Here is a 25594-nt window from a genome sequence, read left to right as displayed (position 1 = left end):
GATAATGTTGTCATCTACTGGATGTCACTGTAAGCCAATAAATCAGCCATTTATAACTCATTCAGCGTTAAGATTTATATGGTATATGGAAGTGGTTAAATTTATGAAATTAAATTTTTCCCTTTCATTTTGTTCAAAATTTGGCTGTATCACACAAGTGTTTACATACTAAAGGAAACTTTAATTGATTGGTTATAGTACTAAATTTTGATAAAATGTGATATTAGGATGGTGTTTATGACAGGAGATGGTGATAATTTAAATTTTATAAATGTAAATTTTATTATATTTTGTGATATTTAAATGCAGTCTGAGGGTATTTGGGTTAAAAGTGAGTGTATGGAAGAAATGAAAATATTTATATATTTTTAAAGAGCGATATGACTAGATATTTAATTGATATGAGACATTTAATTGATATTAGACATTTATTACTCAATTCAGTAGTCTTTCTAAAAGGGAGGTGTGAGTTTAAGCTGGTATATATAGTTCCATTTGTGAACCTTGTGATTATAGACTATTTTGATATATAATATCATGCTGATTTGATATTATTTTTCTTTTTTTAAAAAGAGTATATGATTATTTTTAAAACCATCTATTTTCAGGTTATGGATGATTCATCGATTGTTTGTTTTATAAATTGACAATATATTTCTCCTTTTCTAAAATCAATTTTAAATAAAATGTCAAGTTTTGGCAGAGATTCAGGCATTTCATAAAAAGGAAATTATATATATATACTCCATAATAAAATATATGTATATTTTTACTTTTTTTTTGCCCTCTGTCTTCTTCCAAGAGGACTTCAGTTGATTTTTCAGAGAACAGTTATTCAAGATCTCAATTTCTCTGATGCATATCAGATGTATGTGTTAGATATTTTATATACACAAACATTTCAGATTTTAAACACATATGTATGTTTAATGTATACTTAATTTTCAGTGAGATTATTTTTGGAGAACAGTTTTTTTGCTGAGGTGTCATGTCCTTTTTAAATATTTTTATTTTGCAATAAACTGTATTGTGTATGTGTTGACGGGTCTGGAATTTATAAATTTTTTAAATATATGAGATAATATATGTGAAATGTTTACCTAGAGCTGAGAATTCAATGGTTTTTCATTAAGTGCTAATTATTATTATTTTAATATAGTAGGAAACATTCATATATTTAATGAAAACTTACTAATAAGACAAAGCAATTGAAATTACAATTCTGTGCAACTGTTATAGCTGTGAAAAAAATTTCTGTTTATTAGGCAATATTCCCTCAGCCTCCACTGTAATAATGCCATACAATGTTGCTTGAATTTAATGCAACATGACTAGATATTATATATATATATATACTCTTAATAGTAATTGGCATGTCTTGTAGGTCTTTGCTTTTCATCACTTTGAATATTTTGTGCCAGTCCTTTCTGGCTGCAAAATTTCATGTTGAGAAATCAGCTGACAATCTTATAGGAGCTCCCTTGCAAGTAACTAAGTGCTTTTCTATATATATATATACTCTTAATAGTAATTGGCATGTCACTTAAAGTCTTCCCCTATTCCCTCCCCTTCTACTCTATATCTTCGATGGGATTTTTTGATCAAAAGTACCTCTGTACATCAATGGGAAAAAGAAGTTATATATTAATAATGGTCAGTTTAAAAAGATTAGTTCCAATTGGAGGCATTTGGACACATACTCCACTGATCATTTTGTATCAGATTTACTATGATCTAGCACCATACTATCTTCCAAGACTATAAACTGAAAAGGTGCACAAGGATTTTTTTATATTAGAGGAAAAAGTGTATTTATAAAATACTCTTAGCAAGAAAAGTGAACTTTTCAAAGATTTTAGGATTTTAAGGGCAATAGATAGAATAAACTTCCACAGACAGGGAGATTAGTTGTCTTGATTTTCCTAAGCCTGTAAAACACCACTTAAAAGAGGATAAGTAGGATATATGACGATATACATGCATCCTTGTATATGTCGTTATACATAATATATATAGTAAGTTAAAAAGCAGCTTAGTTGAGTATGTGTGAAAGGGGTACAAAGGAGTAACTTTACAGTGGAGTAATCTGACAAACATTTTAGCTTGGTGATTAAGGTCAACATCAAGAGTCAAATCATGTTGTTAGTATGTTTCCTTGATATGATATGATAAAAATGGTATTTCTGTGATTTTCCTCCCCAAAACACATAAGCCCAGTCTAATCATGAGAAAAACATAGACAAATTCCAACAGTGGAGGCATCCTACAATATACCTGAATAGTACGCCTCAAAATTGTCACTTTTGTCGAAAATAAGAAAACTACTGAGAAACTGTCAAAGCCAAGAGTTGTTGACATGACAGCTAAATGTAATGTGGTATCGTGGATCGAATCTTGGAACTGAAAAGGATATTAGGTAAAAACTATGGATGTTTGAATAAAGTGTCGACTTCAGTTAAAAATAATGTATGAATATTGGTTCATTAATTGTAAAAAATGTACCATATTAATTTTAGATTTGCATAATAGGGGAAATTGGGTGGGTGGAAGTGAGAAATATAAGAGAACTCTCCATGGTACCTCCTCAGTTTTTCTGTAAGTATGACACACTTTGAAAAAAATAAGGTCTATTAATAAAAAGCAGATTAAAGGGCAGAATTACAATGATTTTCCTTTTTTTTTAAGTCCAGATAATGTATCTGAAACTTATTATTAGTGAACTCTGAGAGATGGAATTGTAGAGAGACTTTGATTTATATTTCCATTATCTATACTAATTTTTATATTGAACTTTAATTTCTTTTATTTGCAGAAATATGTTACATTTAAAAAATCATTTAGTGACATATTCATTGTAAAAAGTTAAGGAAATACAGATAAGTATGAAGAAAATAATTCACATGTAATCCTTCCACTCAGAAATACCACTATAACATTTAGATTTTTTCCTGTGGCAAAATATATTTCTATATGCTATACTATATTCTTTTGTAACTTGCTTTTCTCACTTAACAGTTTATCATGTATATCTTTCTGTATCAACCCTCAGCATGATTAAAATGCTAAGTCAAAGGCTTGATACATTTTCATGTGCTTTGATGCATATTTCAAAATTTCCCTAGGAAATTTGTAGCCGCTTATTATACTCCCTCTACCAAGTTCTCAAAATACAGGAGTCATAGACTGAGTCCAGCCAGTATTTTAAAATTAGATTTCCTGTAGAAATCTGTATTTCTCGCTTCTTTCGAAAAGTCAGTAGTTCTGGCAGTAGTCGTGCATTCCTCTATGAAAAGAATTGACTGGAGCTGTGTAACTGCTGCCACAAATACCTTCCCACTCACTCAAAGTGAGGCTGTGTCCATTTGACATTTTATTTCACTTATGCTTTTAAAAATGGTCATATTGAGAGAAATGTGAAAGATTTCTTGTGCATGTATCTCTAGCAAAAATGATAAAAAGACCACATTTACAAAAAGTAGGAGCATGTGTAAGTTTCCTTGTAGAGAAGTGAATATCTTTGTGTTTAATATGTATAGAGCGTCTTTGTTGAACAAATTCTAAAGCAGTAATTTTAAAATATACTAAACACAACCCATTTTACTTATTTTTTAATATTATCTTCCTGACTCCTATATGAATTTGTGTTAATCACTAACCTGCATAGTATTTTTTTTTTTAATTTGAATTTGTTATCGGTTACTGAGGTCTTTTGAAGGAATGCTGCCTAAATATTAAATCTTTTACTATTATAGTGACAGTATCCACTGTTGGAGCATTTATAATGTCTTTATGAATATTTAGATTATTTTATCATTGCAGCTTCTTGACCGGATATTCATGTTTTTCGTTCTTACTATTGCATTGTAATCCAATGATGACAGAAAACTCACTTATTAAAGAACTCAGGGCTGCTTATTGGATATACCATTAAACTAAAGTTATGATTTTCCTGTTTCATATTAAATTTTTGTTTGACCTTGAACAATTTATTTAAAATTTCTTTGGCAAATGATGGGATGTTTTACATATTCTTCATAATTTTATTTAATGAAACCTGGACAGGGGCAGTTAGTCTTTAAAAATTGTTTAGATTGGCAGCCCTATCACAGGATATATTTTTAAACATAAATTTGCTTACAAAATAGGAAGAAAATATAAAAAATCAAAGCTATACAGTGATTAAAAGGAGGAAGAAAGAATAGGGCAAAATCCTTTAATAGAGTTTGGAAGAAAAGTGCTCGAAGTATTTTAATTTGATGTTCAAAGCAATGTAATGGAATAAGTTTTTACTATATTGCAAGTGTGGTAACAGTACAATATTAACAATACTCTGAGGAAAATATTTATTAGTATGAGAAATAATGGTTGGGAAACCAGGTGATTTATATATGAGGAAAGTATGTTAGTATAAGTCAGAGATGATCCTTCATAAAAATTACAGACTGGAATTAGGAAAATTTTGGCTATCTCCTAAAAAAGGTAGTCAAACCAGAAAAGGAAAATATTTCCCATTGTTGTGTCGGTTCAGAAAAGTTAAACATATATATTTTTCTCATAGTTTGTAAGACTATCATTTAGGAAGTATGGGCTTTCTACATTTTAAATGAAACTTTTCAGGGCTACTAGACAGGGGCAGTTAGTCTTTGAAAATTGTTTCATACTGATACTAGATTCATACTGATAATATTAGAATCATAAGAATTTACTTTATTTGCTGGAAATCAACAAAAATTGTTACCACTATGCTTTAGAGATTGCTTTTTTTTCCCATTGTTGTGTCGGTTCAGAAAAGTTAAACATATATATTTTTCTCATAGTTTGTAAGACTATCATTTAGGAAGTATGGGCTTTCTACATTTTAAATGAAACTTTTCAGGGCTACTAGATTCATACTGATAATATTAGAATCATAAGAATTTACTTTATTTGCTGGAAATCAACAAAAATTGTTACCACTATTCTTTAGAGATTTTGCTTTTTTTTTTTTTTTTTTTGTAAATGAAATGGTTAATTTGAAATAGTATATATACATGGATTTTAATTCTGTCAAGTTGGTAGTATAATTTTGCAGAATGCTAATTTTCATGAGCAGGTTTCCTACAAGCTTATTTTCCTGTGATTTCTGTTGTTAAAATGCAGTGCTTACTGTTAGCAATTTATCTGACATAGGAATACGTTTCAAGAGAGAATACTGTGAACTGTATTGACTTTTTAAAATATCAGAGTTCTTTGAGTTGTTGTTTTTAAATTGTGATACATTAAAAGCTAATTAGACATATAGTGCTATTGGTTTCCTTTCCTCAGGTTTATATTCAGAGAGGCATTACATAACTCTTGATCAGATGATGGATTGAATATTTTCTAAGGAAATACATTTGCGTGTAATCATAAATTTGAAATAATTAATTTATAGGTCAGTGTGTGTATTATGCAACCATGCTCTAATTTTTTTCTCTTGAAAATCTGAATGACAGTATTATTCATGAAAATATTTATACAGATTCTTGGTTATTTATTGAAAAATGCCATTCTATTAGGATGATGTAGGTTTAGCTAATGCTGATTTACAACTTATTATTGAAATGAAGTTTTCTTTCTCTGAATACTTATGACATATAATGTAATATTCTATAGAGATATTTGCATATGTATGTAAATAATATAAGGAAAATGTATTTGAATGTATACTTTTTTTAATAGGTGTCTCAGCGGCCATCTTTATCAAGCTTAGAAACCTTAATGATCTCACAGAAGTCCGAAATTGAGTATTTACAGGAGAAACTGAAAACAGCAAATGAAAAACTGTCAGAGAACAGATCTACCAACAAGGTTTTCTCAGAAAAGAGCATCTTGACAAGTGCTGAAGGGAAACAAAAGGTAGGGATATTTTGTCATTTTGTGAATTTGTCAGGATGAGGCTGGCAAGGCAAGCAATAAAGTTAAAAACGAACAGCAGCATTTACTTTTCTGCTTTTATTTCTGGAAGCTTTAAAAAATATCATGTGCCAAATGTTCAATAAAATAATTGTTGGGAGTAAAGAGTTTTCCTTTTATAAAAGACTGAATAATATATTCCTGATTTAATTAATGAAATATATTAATGGTATTATATACCTGTTTTGCAGTAAATTAACATTCTTATATTAAAAAGTTTTGGAAAGTATCTTTCATCTATCTAACCTATAGATAAACTAATATAAGTAAAAAATTTTAATTGATATTAGTCGTTAACTCAATATTCTTATTTTAATTAGAAGAAAAATGTATCTTAATGTTTTTCATTCAGACATGATATTTTAATACTACCCATGTGGAATATAAACTATTAAATAGAATTTAACATTAATATGTATATTTATATATTTTCAGATTTAAAGGCATAGCTATAGTGAAAAATGAGCAAATTTTTTGTAGTATGTTTCCTGTTTATTAATGTCTCAGCTTTTATAATATTATAAAATGTTATGCCACAAAAAAGTCTATGAACATTAACTAATATAAAAGTTTCATAATATCACCTTATAAATATCTTATTTCTAGGTAAATTGAAATTTCCCTGTAAGTAAAGAGTTTTAGATATATTTTCTCACACTTGTTACTTCAGCAGTAGAAAATAATGTTTTTAAGAGTAGAAAACCGTGTTTTCAAGATAATTGTTTTTGGGTCTTTCCTTTTTTTCCTGAGTAGAATGAACTATTTTAGTAAAGAAAGCATTTAAAATTAAACCCATGTTTCTGTGGTGCTTTTATTTACTGCCTCTGGTATTAGTAATTTTCAGAAAAATGAGCTGTATGTATGTATATATTTAAACATAAATGCATGAAATGTTTCTTGCCATTTTGGAGTAGTTTCACATCACTGAGCTTTATTTAAATGAAATAAAACATTCCTAAAATTGAGAGAAAACCTTATAGGGCCTAATTTGGTTGCTTACTGTATTGCTGAAGTTTAAAAATATACTGCTTTGATGTTTCATTGCTTTTAACAAAAGTCAAAAAAACAGGAGGGATATTTTGAACAAAATTCTTGCTTTTTCATAAGGACATGCAGTAAGTATGAACAATATGTTGCCCAGCTTAATAGTTGCTTTCACATATTCCTTCTCCAGATTGGTATATGAAGCTGTACATAATATAAACACACATTCTTGTCTCTAGTTAGCCACATTATAGTTAATGACCATATGGTCATTATGGTATAAGATCTACTGTCTGTTGTATTTATATTCCTCAAGCATATTGTTCCTTCAACTTCACAGTGTGTTAAACTATTTCAAAGGGAAAAAAATCCTTTCCCTCTTGTTTCTCGTTGTCCTATCAAGTGTAACCTTGGACCCTTATAGAGCAATTAGACCAGCCTCTATCCCCTCCTTTGTAATGAGGTTTCTTGCATTTCTGAGTCTATAACCCTTTAGTCTTCCCTAATGGGACATCATTATTCTGAAAGAAACAATGTAAATGTAAATGAATATTCTCATTAACGAGTCACAGAGAAACCTTTAGCGGTAGCACTGTGGTAATTCCGCTTGTTATTTCTCTGGTATTCCATGCAGGATTTTTTTATAATTCATTATTAGTATTCAAAATTACTTGTTCTTTAATTTTGCATGTCTTTCATAATCCAGTGTTCCAACTAGTTCAACCATGTCCTTGTTTTATTCTCAAGGAACCACCTGTAAAACGTTCAAGGTCTTTGTCCCCAAAGAGCTCTTTCACAGACACAGAGGAGCTAAAGAAGTTGAAAAAAGCTGAAAGAAAGATTGAAAACTTAGAGAAGGCACTACAACTAAAGGTGAACATTAAATCATTTCTTTAGTAATAACCTTGCATAGGTAAAAATATACCAAAGTAAACATTCATTTTACAAATGACTGCTTATCATTTATCTTTCCTGATTTTAATTATATGTATAAAAATGTATGATTGGTTGATATTGTTTTAAGATTTCTGAGGATCATAAAGTAATACATTTTTGCTTCTTGAAAACTATTTACCCCTTTAAAATTATTTGGGAATATTTTGGATTAATATTGGAAATTTCATACTGTTTCTCAGAGACAAAAAATAGAACTATAGCAAGTGAAAGAGAATTTTTTATACACATAATAAATATATAAAAAGACAAGCAAGTTAAAAACTATACTAACCTAGCTCAAGTCACTTAAAATTGTCCTTTTTAGCAAAATTACATACTTAAAATGGCAAATATATATACATTATTATTTTTATTTTAATTGAATTTGCCTCAGAATACATGACATTTGAATCAGCATTCTCCCATTGTTTAAGAAGCATAGACTTTTTTGGCCAGTCTTTGAGAGTTTATACTTTCAAAGTCATAATCTGAATTCTCTTTCGCAAAAGTTAGTTTTGCATATCAAACCGATTTTATGTTACCATATTGAGGGCTTTTATTTTTTCTGTGAATTTAATATGTTAATCTGTCATTCTTCATTCACAAATACCCAAAGGCCTGTACTATTTGAGATTTAACCATTTAATTGAATCTCAAATAATTTTATGACATTCTATGACAAGCCCAATTTACACATGATTAGAATCTAATGCATTAATGCTCATATTCTTTGTCATATAATATAGATTATTCTTAGAGAGAAAAAGGTTTGATTTACATTATGTGTGCCCTAGAACCAAATATGGTTTAGAGATATAGTTAACTATAAGCTACAATTAATATTTTTTTCTTTTCACTAAATATTAAGTGTTAATTTATATTTATTCAGAATTAAACTATTAGTTCTAAAAAAAGAAAATTATCATCTATTGTTTCTATTAAAAATGAAATTATCAGATGACCTCAACTTGCTAGCAGTTAGCCTACTTGAAATTTATACACTTGGAGTTATTTGTTCATTTATTTGTTTACTCCATAATTTATTGAGCAATGCAATTAGCCAAGCGTTATACTAGTCCCTTGTACAATAGGAGAAAAGATGAGTTTCTATCGTTTAAGACCCTTTCTCTAGTTAAGAAGATGTATTAGTGTACATTGGGGTACATACGGGATATTATGGGCATGTTTAGGAAGCTAGTCTATCATCCTCCTTTTGCATAGTTCCTGAAATTCACATACCAAAACTTCTATTCTGTATTAATCTTGGTTCTCCTAGTAACAGAAGCAATCAGCTATAACCCTTTAATCTTTCCTAATGAGACATTATTATTCTGAAATATATATGTATATATTATATATAATATGCATACATATATATACTTACATACATATAACACACACATATATATTTCAGAATATATATGTATATATGCATATGTACATGCATATATAACCCATATATAATACATATTATATATAACATACACATATATATTCAGAATACATATATTTAGAATATATATAAAGAGAAAGAGAGAGAAAGACAGAGAGAGACAGAGAGAGAGAGATTGAGAGATTGGGATTGTTTTACTATAAGGAATTGACTCATGCCATTATGGACTCTGAGAAGTCCAAGATCTGCAGTCTTTAGGCTGGAGATGCAGGAGGGCCAATGGTAAAGGTCCAGTCTGAATTCCAAAGCATGAGAACCAGGAGAGCTGATGGTGTAAGTTCTAGTCCCAAACCAAGTATGAGTGTGAAGGCAGGAGACCTACGTCCAAGCTCAGGGACAGTCAGGCAGAAAGAAAGAATTTTTTCTCATGCAGCTTTTTATTCTATTTAAGTCTTCAGTGGATTGGATGAAGCCCTTCACTTCACATTGGGGAGCACAAACTGCTTTTTCAGTCTGCTAGTTTACAGATACACCCAGAAATAATGATAAACCGAATATTGGGCCAGTCAAGTTGACACATAAAATTACCCATCACGTATCCCATTTAGTAGTAGAGGATTTACACTCATTTGCACCCAGAGTCTGTGAGTCTTTGATAATCTCTTGTTTTTGGCAGGTAGGAGTAGAGCCATTTTCAGACGTTTTTAGATCTAGTCTCTTTCACCTCTTGAATTTCTTATTTCAGAGTCTCAGAAGCATTATACTAATTTATTTGCCTCATTCCTTTTACCTAACAAAAGCTCTTGCATGAGGCCTCAAGTTTATTTTCAGAGTAAAATTCTTTTTATATAATCTTTTTTCATTTCTATTCTTATGAACTCAAAAGTAGAATTGCAAATATGATTTTTGGAAAGTCAGTTGACACAACTTTCCTATTTTCTAATGTTTTAGTCATTTAGACTTATTTGCACACAGAAATTAGAGCCTCTAGTTTAGCTAGTTTAATTGCAAAATACATAGAAGTTACTCACTAAATGTTTTATTGAATGATCTAATAAATGGATGTAATTCAGTCCCTGCCTATGGGATATTTTTGTGTGGCCCCTTAGGAAAATGTAATAATTAATGAAATTAAAAGTATTTTTAAGTCCTTACACTTGGTTTTGTCATAAGAACTTTGGGGCTAATATTTTCCAAATGAAGTACTGTAGTTTCGACTTAGGCAAAGTAGTACTTAAAAAATTGTAGTACAAACTACAGTTAACTTATATTTGTTAGAATATTGTAAAAAAGTATTTTGATTTTTTTTTAAACATGTCTTTTGAGATATCCAACTTTTGACTAAAGACTTCAGCCAACATCTGTTCATGCAGTAAAATAGAGAAAAACATTTTTCTTTAAACTATATATAATTATCTATCTTATATTTATATTTATGTAAAATTTTACTATCTATTTCTAAAATAGGTTGAAAGAAGAGTTGTCTCAGATTAACTTAACCCATGTTTTACAGTTGGATATCAGCATTATAGAGCATAAATCAATGATGAAACTTTATTTAAAAATAATTATTATTATAAATTATTTCTATTAAATTGATTTATCAAATAACCTCCAGTTTGGTTTTATTTTTAATAGTTTAAGTTTTAATAATTTAATAAGAATTATGTATAGAGTTATGTATAGTGAATTATAAAGCATATAAAATTAAAACTTAAAGATTATCTATAAACTATTTTCTTATAATCCCTACTTAATGGAAGGAGCCAATTATTTAAATACAATAGGAAAGCCAAACTATTCTCTAATTTTGAATATATTACACTAAAGTTTTAGGAATTAGAAGTGGCCACATCAAGTGCTTTGATTAAGTAATATGCCTACTACAGAGCCTGGCATGTCATAAGTGAAATGCAGCAGTTCCCAACCTTTTTGGCACCAGGGACCAATATTCCTTTGAGAATCTAATGCCTGATCTGAGGTGGAGCTGAAGCGGTGATGCTAGCACTGGGGAGCAGCTGCAAATACAGATGAAATTTTGTTTGCTTGCCCGCCAGTCACCTCCTGCTGTGTGGCCAGGTCCCTAACAGGCCACAGACCATAGGAGTCCGCAACCTAGAGTTGGGTGCCTTAGAAATATAGGACTCAGAAAATTTGTATTGAGTTTTAATCTATAGCATAATATAGTTGATTAAGGAAAACAGTGGGTATACATTCAGTGATTAATGGTAGCTGAGGCAGAACAGAAAAATGCTAAAATAATAACAGTACTAACAATAAGAAACTCAATTCATTCCATTAATTCAACAGAAGATTATTGTGAAAGATAATAGAAAAAAATTTGCTATCCCATTCTATTAATTTTTACCTTTTGGACAATCTTTTAGGTTCTGTTTACTCAGAGTTTCTAGGAACTCTAAAACAGACTTTTAATGATTCAAAACCACTGAATTTATATGTAATAATTTTTAAGGAATTCATTGTAAAATATCAGTTTATGGGGAAGGATTTGATTCAATGAAGAATGGTTACAAGAGGCTATTTTTGAAATTTTAACTAAGTAAAATAAGTTTATTTTAAAATTATGTTTTGTCATGAATCTTTTCTAATATCTGTAAATTTCTTATAATTGTTTTATTAATTAATTTATAATACATCTTGTTTAAATTCCTAATAACCATTCTTAAGGAATCCTAATAAACATAAGTAACTTATGTTTATTTATGAGATGACATCAACATTAAATACTAGTCTTCTATTTGGCTAATTTGAATTATTCATTTATTTCCCATACTTAAGATTAGAAAGCTTATTGTTCAAAGAAGTGAAATGATATTTGGATTTTTTTAACAACAGTATGGGAAACTCAAGGTCATTCTTTATTTCCTAGAAGAAGAGATATAAATAGCTTCAATTCTGAAAATAGAGCTACTAAAACACACTGAATTTAAGTAACTATGTCAAAGTAAAACTTAGTAACATTGAGTTGCGGGACTTGATCTCTTATTGGCACTTAACACCCTGCATGTAATAGGCTCTTAATATATGGTTCTTCTATTGGAATGAACAAAATTGAATTCAGTATCCTGAATTTTTAACCATGGTATTAAACCATGTTACTTTTTTAGCAAGTTTTCAGTGATTGTGATTTGTCTTCTGAAATTCTTTAGGATAACATTTATTCTGATTGCCCCTGTCAAATGATGTCATTCTCATGCTTTTTTATCAAGTACTTCCATTCCATATGACATACAGATCACTTGGTGTGCACAGGGCTCAAATCCTTCCTAATAACTATTTAAGAGAATTAAGTCATCCTATTAGACATATATTTAAAGTAGACAAAATACCCATACTGTTGAGACAGGTAGAATTGCAATACAATAATGCAAACTCTGTGAAGTATTACCTCACTGTTGATATGAGAGATAGATGGTCAAGGAAACAGTGAATTTGGCTTGTAAACAATAAGGGCATCAGTGTTAATACGTGGGAAGAGAGGAGGGAAGGAAGCTGACTTGCTCTGTGCCTCTATAAGGCAAGGACAGTACATATACGTTAGCTCATTTAATTTAGTCATCATAATTTAAATCTCTGTGTCCTTTTTTTATATTTTACAGAAAAAGAAATTGAATTAATTTAAATACTGTTAAGATTATGCAGCTAACAGGAGAATGCTTAAAGAATGGGATTCAGATCTTTCTGACTGCCATGTGCCTACTCAGCTCACTTCGCTATACTATTAGAGAGTACCTGTTTTCCCCACTAAATAAAATACAAATTCCTTCATACAGAAATATGAAAAAGTTTAAAAAACAAATTTGAAATTCTCAAAGGTAAAAAACTCAAGAAGTTACTTATTTAACTTTGAGAAACACAATTCGTAAGTAATATAATATATCCTCTCAACTTAAAATTTGGCCTTTGTAAGTTCATTTTGTGGTCGTATCTAAAAATTAAGATTTATCTCATGTGCTCTATTTAAAACATTCAGAAGTCACTATAATTGTTTAACTTAGTAATATTTGGACTGTCTATATCCCATTACTTCTTTAAGAGTACTAAGCCTGGCTGTCCCATTTCAGTTCTTCATGGTACAACCCAAAAAGGCTTAAAGTATGCTATTCTTAACAGGTCCAAGCTGATTTTCTTCTTCCTATGTAATCCTTATGCCTTATAACAAACTAATCATAAATACATGGGCGAAGAATTGGTCTTCCTACTCACATATACAAATTATATATGTACTTATAACTAACAAAATAATCATGCTTTATGTATGGACAAATCCTTGTAGCTCATAAATATTTGTATGTATACTAATTAATAACAGGGAAAGGAAAGTAATTTGATAGCAAAAATTTGAAATTACTTAAGCAGCTTTAAAGAAAATGCAGTGAGTCAATTGAATTTATCAAGGAAAACTATTCTGTGACGTTAGGAACTTTTCCTTTTCTTTTTAAATTAAATAAGTTTTATAAATTCATTCATATTTACATTCTATTTTCTTCCAAATTTCATATTTAGATGAGTAACCTTTATTTGTAACATAACATTAATGCTTTCTTCAAACTTGTATACTTGCTTTTTTGTGTTCTACAGAGCCAAGAAAATGATGAGCTAAGAGATGCCCATGAAAAACGCAAGGAAAGGCTACAGATGTTACAGACCAACTACAGAGCAGTAAAAGAGCAATTAAAACAGTGGGAAGAAGGCAATGGCACGTGAGTTACATAGCTCATAAAGGCATTCTCCTAAATATTAAATGGAATGAAGTAGCATCATATAGGTGTTTTAATGGCTTTTGTTTGATTTTAAATAAATTATTTGGTAGTCAAATCTTTATTGTGAATTTTTAGAGAGAATATAATAAATGAAAACAGAAAGATGCTAGCAGTAACTATAGATTTTCCTCTCATTTGCAGAAATCATTAGCATAGGTAATTATAAATTCTCGTATACATTTTTATATCAGTAGAGTAGCTTTATAAAAGTATATAACTTAAAGCAAAAATAGTTAACAGTCACCTGATTGGAAATCTACTTTGGATAAATACTGGTGTTATAATTTTTATAACTCAAAAACTAAGTTTTAATTGAAAGACAAGAGAAATATGAAATTCACATAACATAGTTAGATATCTTAAAAATATTTCAACCTAGTATGCAATTTGAAAATCTTTACTATCCACCAGTTTATTCTGCAGCTTGTCTGCATGAATTGGCGGTCTCAGTTCAATTGCTTTTGAACAGGTGTTCAGATCTTGGTTAGTTGTAAGTGGCTCCCCTGTTAACAGTATCAGCAGAGGGCAAAGGACTGAATGAGTACAGAAAATCTACCACCCTCTTATCTTTTGAGATGGATCCTTTAGGGCAGTGTTGATGATACACCTTGGTCTGTTCTATAGAGGAATACTGTTTCTAAATTGGCCAGTACAGCACTTTTATAAAATAAAAATGAAGAGTGTGTTTTATGTACAGAGAATGAAAACATAAAGGGCATTTGGCATGTTTTGTAGGTAATTGTCACATCTAATTTTTTTCACTGAAGATTGGAAAATGTTTCATATCACTTGTCAGTAAAGCAGTGATAAAACAATTTGTCCTGTATTTAGACTGTACTCACCTAACTTTTTAGTATTCACTAGAACTGTGAAAACTACTTTCTGATGTATTCACTGCTGATAGCTTGTTTTAATATAGCACAAATATACCACATTCATATTAGTTGGTAGCAAATTCTAGATGAGTTGGTTGCTTATAGTCTTTTTTAGAAACCATGACAGTCCTATACTGTATGATTTAATATTAGTAGAATGAATGAGAGAAATGGAATATCATGTATCTGCTTAAGCTTGCCTTCCATAGTAGCAGCTTAGCTTTTTAGGAAATTATAAGATTTTAAATTCTATGTACTTAAGTTTTAGGAAATTCATTCCATAAGTAATGATCTTAAATTAGAAATTTGGGCATAGATATTTTTTAATTTTAGGGAATCTGTGAACGAATTTTTATTATACTTCGAACATATTAAGGAAGAAAGCAACTTCATTTTAAATATAGGACTGAAATCAGAAAAATAAAGAGAGCAGATCCCCAACAACTTCGACAAGAAGATTCTGATGCTGTATGGAATGAACTGGCCTATTTCAGAAGGGAAAACCAGGAGCTAATGATTCAGAAGTGAGTTTCTTTTTTAACAATATGGACTTAGATAAACATTTGGGAGAAATTTTTTGTGGCTTAAAGGCCATGAGAGAAATATCTTATAAAATTTGGAAATGAAATAATCTTTTCTTTTTTGCCAATAAAATTAAAAGAAAAAAGGACTAGCTTTTTAAAATATATATTTATAATGCAATAACAAGTTGCACATTTGCTAGCTCTAGCTGAAACTGTATAATATGATCTAGGGATTGTGTTAATTAATGTGGCTCTCATCTGTTGGAGGTGTCGTTCTTCATTAGCTTGTATTTTAGACACTGCCGTGCTTCATTTTTGGAATGAGGTGGAGAGGGGATAACCTAGCCAGCCATCCTTGTTTGATCTCCTAGATACATACGCAATGCAGAATGCCTGAGCTCTCTTGGTTCCCTGCCCTGTCCTGCTAATCCCAGCTGAGCTCATTATGGTGTAGCCTTGCTGCTACTCTTGGAGCCAGAGCTGTCCAAGCTAATTACTGGTAGCAGCAGAACTGCCTGTTAAGGGTCTGGTATGGATCTGCTAACATGGTCCTTGGTAGTGACCTGCAAAAGACACGAGGGAATTGCTTGCTTTCTAGCTGTGCACTGCCTGTCCTTTGGGCTTAATGCTGATCCCTCTGCATAGGTCTTTTAGCTGCCCTAAGTATAAAACTTGATGAAGGATACCCATATTTTAGAAAACATACAGTTTGCTTCCTTGATCTTATAATTTACGGGCTATTATATTTAGCTGGCTAAAAAGCAAGCACTTTTTTTGAAACAAATAGGAGATAGACCAACATAATTAGCCTCTTTTTCTACTTAACTATTTCTTCATTTAGAGTTAATTTTTGACACTCATACCATGTAATTTTTTGAAAGGCCGGATATCTTTTACTTATTAGAATTTAGTATTATGTGGTATAATGTAATTAAATATCATTAAATTTTCTTAGTTATAAATCAAAATTATATTCTACATGCTATATGATAACACATGTAACTTTAGAGTACCACCTTTTGCATGCAATGATAAACTTTTGAGGAAATGATCATGTTAATTTTCCTCTTAAAGTGTACTACACTCTATTAGTGGTAAATGTTTGATACTGGTAATAAACTCTCATATCTTGAAAATTATTTTATGGATTTGTCCCAGAAGTATTCCCTGATAATTTTAATAGCTTTATTGAGATATAAGTCATAAGCCATATAATTCACCATATAAAGTGAACAATTCAATAGCTTTCAGTATATTTGAAGAGTTGTGCATTTTCAGAACATTTTCATCAAAACCTCTCACACCTAACACCAATTAACTGCACCTTCCAATCCTTCCACCTACCATTTTCAGCCCTAGGTAACTACTAATTTACTTTCCGTGTCCATAGATTTGCCTATTCTAGACATTTCATTTAAATGGAATTATACAATATGTGTTCCTTTGTGACTAGCTTCTTTCAATTGGCATAATGTTTTCATAAGGTTTATCCATGTTGTAGTATATATCAATACTTTAATAATCTTTAACATTCTTTTTATCTACATAAACAAAAGTTAATTTTGGACAAAATGAGTTAGGCGAGGAGAACTAATCTAATTGCAATGTCTAATTTATGCAAAAAAATATCAAGAAGAGATTAGCTAAGTGGAGATTTTTTAAATTCATTAATGAAATTGAACTAAAGAAAAATTATAACTCCTTTTAAGAGAGTTAGGGAACCGTTAGAATCCTGGTCTGTTTACTCGGCTGTGTGTATACATGTACTTTAAATTAAATGCTAAGAGCCATTACTAAAGATGTGGAACTCCCTGCCCCTCTGAAATCTGTTTAAATTTATTAATGTGATAGCCATTTGTAAAGATAATTCTTAATTCAGTTAAAGTAGTGAAGTTTGGGTAAATAACCTTAAAGAATGCTAAATAATTGATATAAACTTTAAACCATATAATAATATTTTTGGAGGGAGAGCTATTTTGTGAAACATTTATCAGTTAACAGCTGTGTTTGAGCTACTGTGTGACAGGCAATCTACTAGGTGAATTAAATGAGAACATCAGACTTTCTACTCTAGGAAGCTTCCTTGGAATTGTGTTCTGTATTAAATGTTCTAATGAAATATGTTAAAAATAGAAATAAAAATATCATGGGGAAACAATAAGACTTACAAAATATCAATCTTTTATTCATTGAGGTTTGTTTATTAATGACAGATTTTTTACTTTAAAAAATTTATGTCTAACGGCCATGCCACCTTGAACAAGCCCTATCCCATCTGATCTCGGAAGCTAAGCAGGGTCGGGCCTGGTTAGTACTTGAATGGGAGACCACTTAGGAAGACCAGGTGCTGTAGATGTAAAAAATAAAAGATAAAGGACTGGTGCTGTAAGCATAAAAAATTTAAAAAAGGGATTGTAAGCCGACAAGTTCCTTGCAATCTGTGAGGTCAACCAAGGGTTGCCTTGCCTAAAAAAAAAAAAAAATTATATATAGTACATTGAGTTTTTAGCATACAGTTTTATGAGTTATAACACATACAGTGTTACATCTATATCTCTATTCTCTATTTATCATCTATCACCTATCTAGTACAATAGTTTAAAGTCACTACTGCCACTATCAAGATATAAATTAGTTCCATTAACTCAAAACATTCTCTTGTTCTGCCCCTTTATAGTCAAATCCTCTACCATCCCTAATACTTGCCAGTCACTGATTATTCTTTCTTGCTATAGCTTTGCCTTTTTTTCAGAATGTCATATGCATGAGATCATACAAGCTTTAACTTTTCGAGATTGGTTTCTTTTACTCAGCAAAATGCCTTTGAGATTTATTGTGTTGATTCATTCAATTTGTTCCTTTTAATTGCTAAGTGGTATTCTGTTGTATCAATGTGCCACAGTTTGTTTATTCATCCCTGAAGAACTTTTGCGCCTTTGTTTTTTTTGCAATTATGAATAGAACTGCTGTATGCAGTTTTTGTATGAGCGTAACTTTTTGATTTTTTAAGGTAAATACCTAGGAGTTGCATTACTACGTCGTATGTATAACTCTGTGAGAAGCTCCCAAAGTGTTTTCCAGAGTGGATTTAGTATTTTTCCTTCCCACCAGGATTGCATGTGAGTCAAGTTGCTCCACATCCTTGGCATCACTTAGCGTTGTCATTTTTTTAGACCATTTTAGTAGGTGTGCATTGCTATCTCATTGTGATATTAATTTGCATTTCCCTAAGGTGAATGGTATCAATAATTTTTTACATGCTTATTTGCTGTCTTTATATCTTCTTTGATGAATGTCTTCAAATCGTTTGCCCATTAAAATAATTGATTGGTTAGTAAACCAATTAAACAATAATTGTTCTCTATAAAATCTTTATACAAGTTCTTAATCCAATGTGCGATTTGCAAATATTTTCTTTCACTCTATAGATTACCTTTTTATTCTCTTAACAATGTCTTTTGCATGGCAAAAGTTTTAATTTTGAAGTCCAATTTATTTTTTTATCTTCTAATAACGATCTTCCAGATCTGAGATCACAAGTATTTTATTCCATGTTTTCTTCTAAAAATTTTATATTTAGCTCTGTGATTCATGTCGAGCTAATAGTTGTGCAAGTTATGAGTTAAAGGTTGAAGTTTATGTCTTTTGCAAATTTATGTTCAATAGTATCAACATCATTTTTGAAAAGACTTCTTTCTCCAATAAATTCCCTTTGTAACTGTCAAATATATCAACTGACTATATTTCTGTGGGTCTATTTCAAGACTTTATTTTCTTCCATTAATCTGAATACCTAAGCTTTTGTGAACACCACACTGTTTTAATTACTATAGCTTTCTAAGAAGTCTTAAACTTAGTGTGAGTCAAACAGCTTTATTCTTTTTCAAAATCGTTATGGCTTTTCTAGTCCTTTGCTTTTTCATGTAAGTCTTAGCTACAAAAAAAGATAAAAAAAAATATAGCTACAGCTACCAAAGTCATGTAGAAATCTTGATTGAAATTGTGTTAAGTCTATAGATCAGTTTGGAGAAAACTGACACATTAACTATGTTAAGTCTTCTATTCCATGAATATGGCATGTCTCTTAATTAATTAATTAATTAATATTTAATTTTTAATTTTTTTTCAGGCGAGGCAACCCTTGGTTGACCTCATAGATTGCAAGGACCTTGTCAACTTACAATCCCTTATTTTTTATTTTTTTATTTTTTACGCCTACAGTACCTGGTCTTCCTAGGTGGTCTCTCATCCAAGTACTAACCAGGCCCGACCCTGCTTAGCTTCTGAGATCAGACGGTATTGGGCTTATTCAGGGTAGCATGGCTGTAGACCTCTTAATTTATTGATATTTCTTTTATCAGTGTTTTAGTTTTAGCATGCAGATTCTATATGTCTAATCTTTTTGTTAGATTTGTGCCAAAGTATTTAAATTTTAGAGCTATTATAATGGTATTGTATATTTAATTTTGGTTTTAATTATATATTGCGAGTGTATAGAAATAAGTTACATTTTTCCATGCTGACATTATATCTTACATTATTGATATTTTAGGGCTAAGTCTGCCATGTTATTATTTATTTTGTTTGTTTCCTCTGTTTCCCTTTGCCTTCCTTCCTGTGTGTTACTTGAATTTCTTTTTTAGAATTACCTCTTAATTTCTCTATAGTGTTTTGGAGTATATCTTTTTGAATTAGTTTTTTCGTGTTTACTCTAAGGGCTATATGTATATAACTTATGACAGTCTACTGGTATCAGCATTTTACCACTTTCAGAGGAATGTAGAAACCTTACTACTATATATGTCCCTTTATACTCCCCCCTTTATTATATAACTGTCATAAATATTTTCTCTAAATACATTTAAAAACTCATTAGATATTGTTATAATTTTTGCTTCAATTGTCAAACATAATTTTAAAACTTTGAAAGAGGGATAGCCTATAGTTTTACTGATAAATATATTAGAGATATTTTTATTCTTTCCTTCTGACCTTTTATTCTTTACTTCTGACCTTCCAAATTTTCTTTTACCATTTTTTTTTCTGTTTGAAAAATTTACCTTTAGACCTTTTTTTAGGGTAGGTTGGCCAGCAACAAATTCTCTTAAGTTTTCTTCTTTCTATAATGTCTTCATTTTGCCTTCATTCCTGAAGGATATTTTCACTGGATAGAGAATTCTGGGTTAGCAATTTTTGTTGTTAGCACTTTGAAAATTCGCCACTTCCTTCTGGTCTCCATGATTACTGATGGAAATTATACTGCTATTTGAATCATTGTTCTTCTAAAGGTAATGCATCATACTCTCTAGCTGCTTTTAATCATTTTTCCTTTTTCTTTTCACATGTTTGATTGTGATATGTCTTGGCATGGATTTCTTTGGGTTTATCCTGTTTGGATTTCTTTGGGTTTATCCTGTTTGGAATTCTATAAGTTTGAATCTGTAGATTTGTACTTTTGTCAGATTTGGAAAATTTTGGTCATTATTTCTTCAAATACTTTTCTCAGCCCCATATTTTTCTCTCCTTCTGGGACTCTATTCTTATGAATATTAGATCATTTAATATTGTCCTACAGGTCCCTGAGGCTCTGTTCACTTTATTTTTCATATTTTATCTCTCTTATTCAAATTGGGTAATTTCTATTATCTGTTTTCAAGATCACTGGTTCTTTCCTCTTAAATCGTCATTACTGCTATTGAGCCTATGCAGTGTGATTTTTATTTTGGTTTTATAATTTTCAATTCTAAGATTTACATTTGATTTTTCTTTATATCTCTTATTTATTTGCTGAGATTCTTTTATTTGTTTCAACATCATTCATAATTGTTCATTGGAACATTTTAATCATGGCTACTTTAAAATCCTGTCAAGTAATTTTAACTTATGCATTATCTTGGTGGCGGCATTTCTTAATTATGATTTCTCCTTCAAGTTGGGATTTTCTTTGTTCTTGGTATGATGAGTGATTTTCAGTTGCCTACTAGACATTTGGAGTATTGTTTCGAGACTCTTGGTCTTATTTAAATCTTTTATATTAACAGACCTCTGATGATATCATGTCTGAGAGAGAGGGTCACATCATTACTGCCAGGAAGGCGTGGGATTCTTAGCTCCTAACTTCTTCCCTGCTGACATTGCATTAAAGGTGGTGCAAAGGAGTGCTTCATTACCACTTGATTTTGGTGGAAGTCCAGGCTTCTCACTTGGCCTTCATTGACAGTGAGAGCAAGGCTGTTTCCTTTTTTTTTTCTCCAGTGGTGGTTATCATCAACGAGATTCTGTCCTGCTAGTCTGCCCCATTCCCAGTTCTTTGGCTAGAGAGAGAAGACAAGACTGTTCTTGAGACTTTTTTGTTTGTGTCCATTGGCATTTCTGGGTTGTAGGTTTCTTCAGTACCTAGTTTGAGATATTTAAGAGGAAAGAAAAAGCTAGGGAACCTATCACCATGAGTTGTTACTTTAGTGTTGTTCCTCTACTCGAAAAATCCTGATCCTATTTTTTTTCTTCTCCCTGCCTTTCAGAGTCTTACGTTTGTTTTATATATTATATTTCAGAGTTTTTATATTTAATTAGTAGGAGGAATAGGGATAAATACATCTATTCCTTCTTGTCAGGAATCAGAAATTTCAGCTTGTTTTTCTGTGGACTAGGAAGTCTTATTTTTGTGTCATACATTAATTAGGATCTAGTTTAATACTTAGCCCTGACATTTTAAGGAGTAAAATTTACCTCTATTTATGCAAGAATAACTATATTTTAAAATTAAAGCTAGAACACATAAAAAAGATGTACTACTAAAAATACTTTTAAACTAAATTTGAAAAGTACTTCCAAATCTAATCTTAAAAGTTGAATGAACTTTTCAAGATCCTAATAAAAATGGTATGTGGCAACTCTAAGTTTATAAAATATGATTAAAAAAATGATCCTACCATGTTATAGTGTATCTACCATTGAGTATGGTCAGAAGTATTTGTTGCTGCTATAGTTTGAGGACTTAAGAGAGTTGCATGGAATAGAGTTCCTATAATAATTCATTTAGGTTTATAAAATATATCTAATTATTATATCATAATGATAGTTTAACAAAAAGACCAAGAACGTAACAATCTTCAATGAACTGATAAATTGGCTTATTCCTTCAATATTCATTTAACACATATTTATGTATTTATTCATCTACTTATTTAGTCAATATTTAAACAATATAATTTAGAGCCAGGCACTAAGTTAGGGACTGAATATACAGAGATGTACTGAAGAGTCATAATTTTAAACAATAATGTTTATTTTAGGGGTACCTTCCATGTACTGGCGAGGTAAAACCACTCTTTGGGATGCTAGATAAAAGAGGCAAGGAAAACTTTCAGAAATGCTAGTAGGCTCACTCAGCTTTTTCATTTAGTTGAGGATGTTGCCTTACTGACACTAAATTAGATTTGTGAACTAACAAAGTCATGTTAACATTCTCCTAAACAAAAACATTACTGTAAAAACATTTCTTTTTTTCTTTTTCTTTTCTTTTTTTCTTTTAAGCAAGGTAACCCTTGGTTGACCTCACAGATTGCAAGGATCTTGTCAGCTTACAATCTCTAATTTTTTTTTTCCTTTTTACACCTACAGCACCTAGTCTCCCTGAGTGGTCTCCCATCCAAGTACTAACCAGGCCTGACCCTGCTTAGCTTCCGAGATCAGATGAGATTGTACTTGTTCAGGGTAGCATGGCTATAGACTATAAAAGCATTTCTGTACGTTCTTTCTGACTAATGGTATAAAACTATAAAAAGGGTGCCATAGAGTATCAAGCAATCAAGCATTTCTTATACAGCATCCGGCATGTCCTTGCTAGGAACCCTAGAAGAGAAAGGAAATTATGCTGATATTTATTATATGTTTTCTATATCCTTGGCTAAATAAACCAAGAGCTTGCATTGGGTAGGTAATTTTGGTCTTCTTATCCTAATTTATAACCTATATAAAATTTTGCACCTGGACACTCTGCTAAGGCGCAGAGAAACAAAGAGAAATCATATGCCACCCTTTTCATTAGGACCTCGCAACACAGCAGGAAAAACAGGCAAAAGTGTAGTAAGATCAATAGTAAGGGAATAGTAGCGGCATAAAGTAGGGAAAATGGCATTATGATTGTTCATTTGCTCAAAACAGAAACCTAAGGGGTTATAACAGATTTTTCCTCTATCTGACCTTCTAACAGTCTACACCAAGTCTTAATGATTCTACATCACAATTATCTCTAGAATAGGTCTGTTTCTTTCTTATTATCAGTGCCCTTATCCAAATTACCACATCGTCCCTCGCCAACTAGAATAAACTTGTAAACACCTCCCTACATCCACTATTATCCCCTTGGATCCACTTTTCCCCAGTGCTGCAGTGATCTTCTAAAATACAAAACTGAGCATATCTCTCCCCTGTTGAAATGGAATTATCTTTCCATTGCTCTTAAAATCTAAATTTTTTATATAACACACTTGAATATCTTACCATTTCTGCTTCACTTTTGTTTCTTAACTGAAAATAAGTATGAGAATGGAAAATATTCACAAAAATTACTGATGTTTTTCCTACTTGATGCTGAGAATCCTGGTTAATGAATTTGTCAATGAAGGCAGTTAGAGTTGGGGTCAGTGGTTAAGGGTTTAGAATTCATAATTAAAAACTTCAATTTTATTTTGTAGAAGTAAGGAATTTTAGCCCATATATCATAACTAGTTAAAGTCTTCTTTATTTCAATGATCTTTGATAATTTTTCTTTAATGGTAAAATGTAAACAAATTATATAAATCAATGGCATAGCTCAGAATATAGTACTTGCTTCTCTTTTGGGTTAAATGTTAAATATATATAGGCCATAATTTCAAAGACTATTTTATAAAATTCAATAATAATTGCTTAAGGAACTAAAATAAAAATATTATGGTAGAAAAGTTCAGCTGTATTTTTACTTCTTCAAAGCAAGACTCCCTATCTTCTTAAGCAAGAATTTTTTTCATATATAAAAGTGAAAATTTTAGGAACTGCATTTCTCCAACATGCGTTGGAAATAAAATTTTTAGGAAAAAAATGTCTGCTAATCCTGAATATTTTGAAAATAAATGTATTTTTGATAACAACAATGTACAAATTACATAATAGTTTTATTTTAAAGCATACAATTCAGTAGCATTTAGTGCATTTATGGTGTTGGGTAGCCATGATCTTTATCTAATCCAAAGCATTTTTATCAGCCCCAGAAGAGACTCCATACCTAATAAGAAATTATTCCCCATCTCCCCATTTCTCTTTTCTACCAGCAACTTGGAACCACTAATCTGCTCTCTCCCCTACAGATTTACCTGTTCTGAATATTTCATATAAACAGAATCATACAAAATGTGACCTTTTATGTCTGGCTTCTTTCACTTAGTGTAATATTTTCAAGCTTCATCCATATTGTAGTATGTATCAGTACTTCATTCCTTTTTGCGGCTGAATAGCATTGTGTGTATTACCACAATTTATGTATTCATTGATGGACATTTGGGTTTCTTCTACTTTTTGGCCATTGTAAATTGTGCTACTATATGAACAATTGTGTATAAGCACTTGTTTGAGCAGAATTTCTGAGTTATATGGTCTATGTTTAACTTTTTGAGGAACTGCCATAGTGTCTGTATCATTTTACATTCCCACCAGCAATCTACAAAAGAAAGGTTCTACTTTCCCCACATCCTTGTCAACAATTGTTATTATTATTATTTTTTCTTTCCTTCTCTTTCTCTCTCTCTTCTTTTTTGATTTGCATATTCTTTTTATTAGGCATTTGTAAATATTTTCTCCCATTCTGTAGGTTGTCTCTTTTCATGATAGAGTCCTTGGATGTACAAAAGTTTTTAATTTCGGTGAAATCTAATTTATATATTTTTTCTTTTATTGTTTATGCTTTTGGTGTCACATCTATATAGCCATTGCCAAGTCCAAGGTCATAAAGATTTACCCCCATGTTTTCTTCTGTTTTATAGTTTTAGCTCATGTTTAGATCTTGGGTTCATTTTTAGTTATTTTTTTGTATGCTGTGAAGTAGGTCAACTTTATTCTTTTGCATGTGAATATCCAGTTATTCCAGATATTATTTTTTATAACTTTGACAGTCTATATGGTCTA

The 25594-nt window shown here is 30.7% G+C and overlaps 1 protein-coding gene and 3 pseudogenes across 5 annotated transcripts in view; 2 read left to right on the top strand and 2 right to left on the bottom strand.

Annotated features, from left to right (window-relative positions):
* The window catches only part of CNTLN (centlein), a 255799-nt gene that overhangs the window by 122366 nt on the left and 107839 nt on the right, over positions 1-25594 (top strand). For all 5 annotated transcript variants that reach the window (XM_025051403.1, XM_006918351.3, XM_006918350.3 and 2 more), the window contains exons 9-12: positions 5701-5877; positions 7666-7791; positions 13850-13971; positions 15311-15430. In XM_025051403.1, coding sequence (XP_024907171.1) covers positions 5701-5877; positions 7666-7791; positions 13850-13971; positions 15311-15430 — 545 coding nt within the window. The remainder of the gene's footprint in view (positions 1-5700; positions 5878-7665; positions 7792-13849; positions 13972-15310; positions 15431-25594) is intronic.
* LOC112485015 lies at positions 17668-17785 on the top strand (annotated as a pseudogene).
* LOC112485103 lies at positions 19643-19761 on the bottom strand (annotated as a pseudogene).
* Positions 23045-23163, bottom strand: LOC112485124 (annotated as a pseudogene).

Source organism: Pteropus alecto, unplaced genomic scaffold (assembly GCF_000325575.1).
Source record: "Pteropus alecto unplaced genomic scaffold, ASM32557v1 scaffold95, whole genome shotgun sequence".
NCBI lineage: Eukaryota > Metazoa > Chordata > Mammalia > Chiroptera > Pteropodidae > Pteropus > Pteropus alecto.
This window is presented reverse-complemented; position numbering and strand designations above follow the sequence as displayed.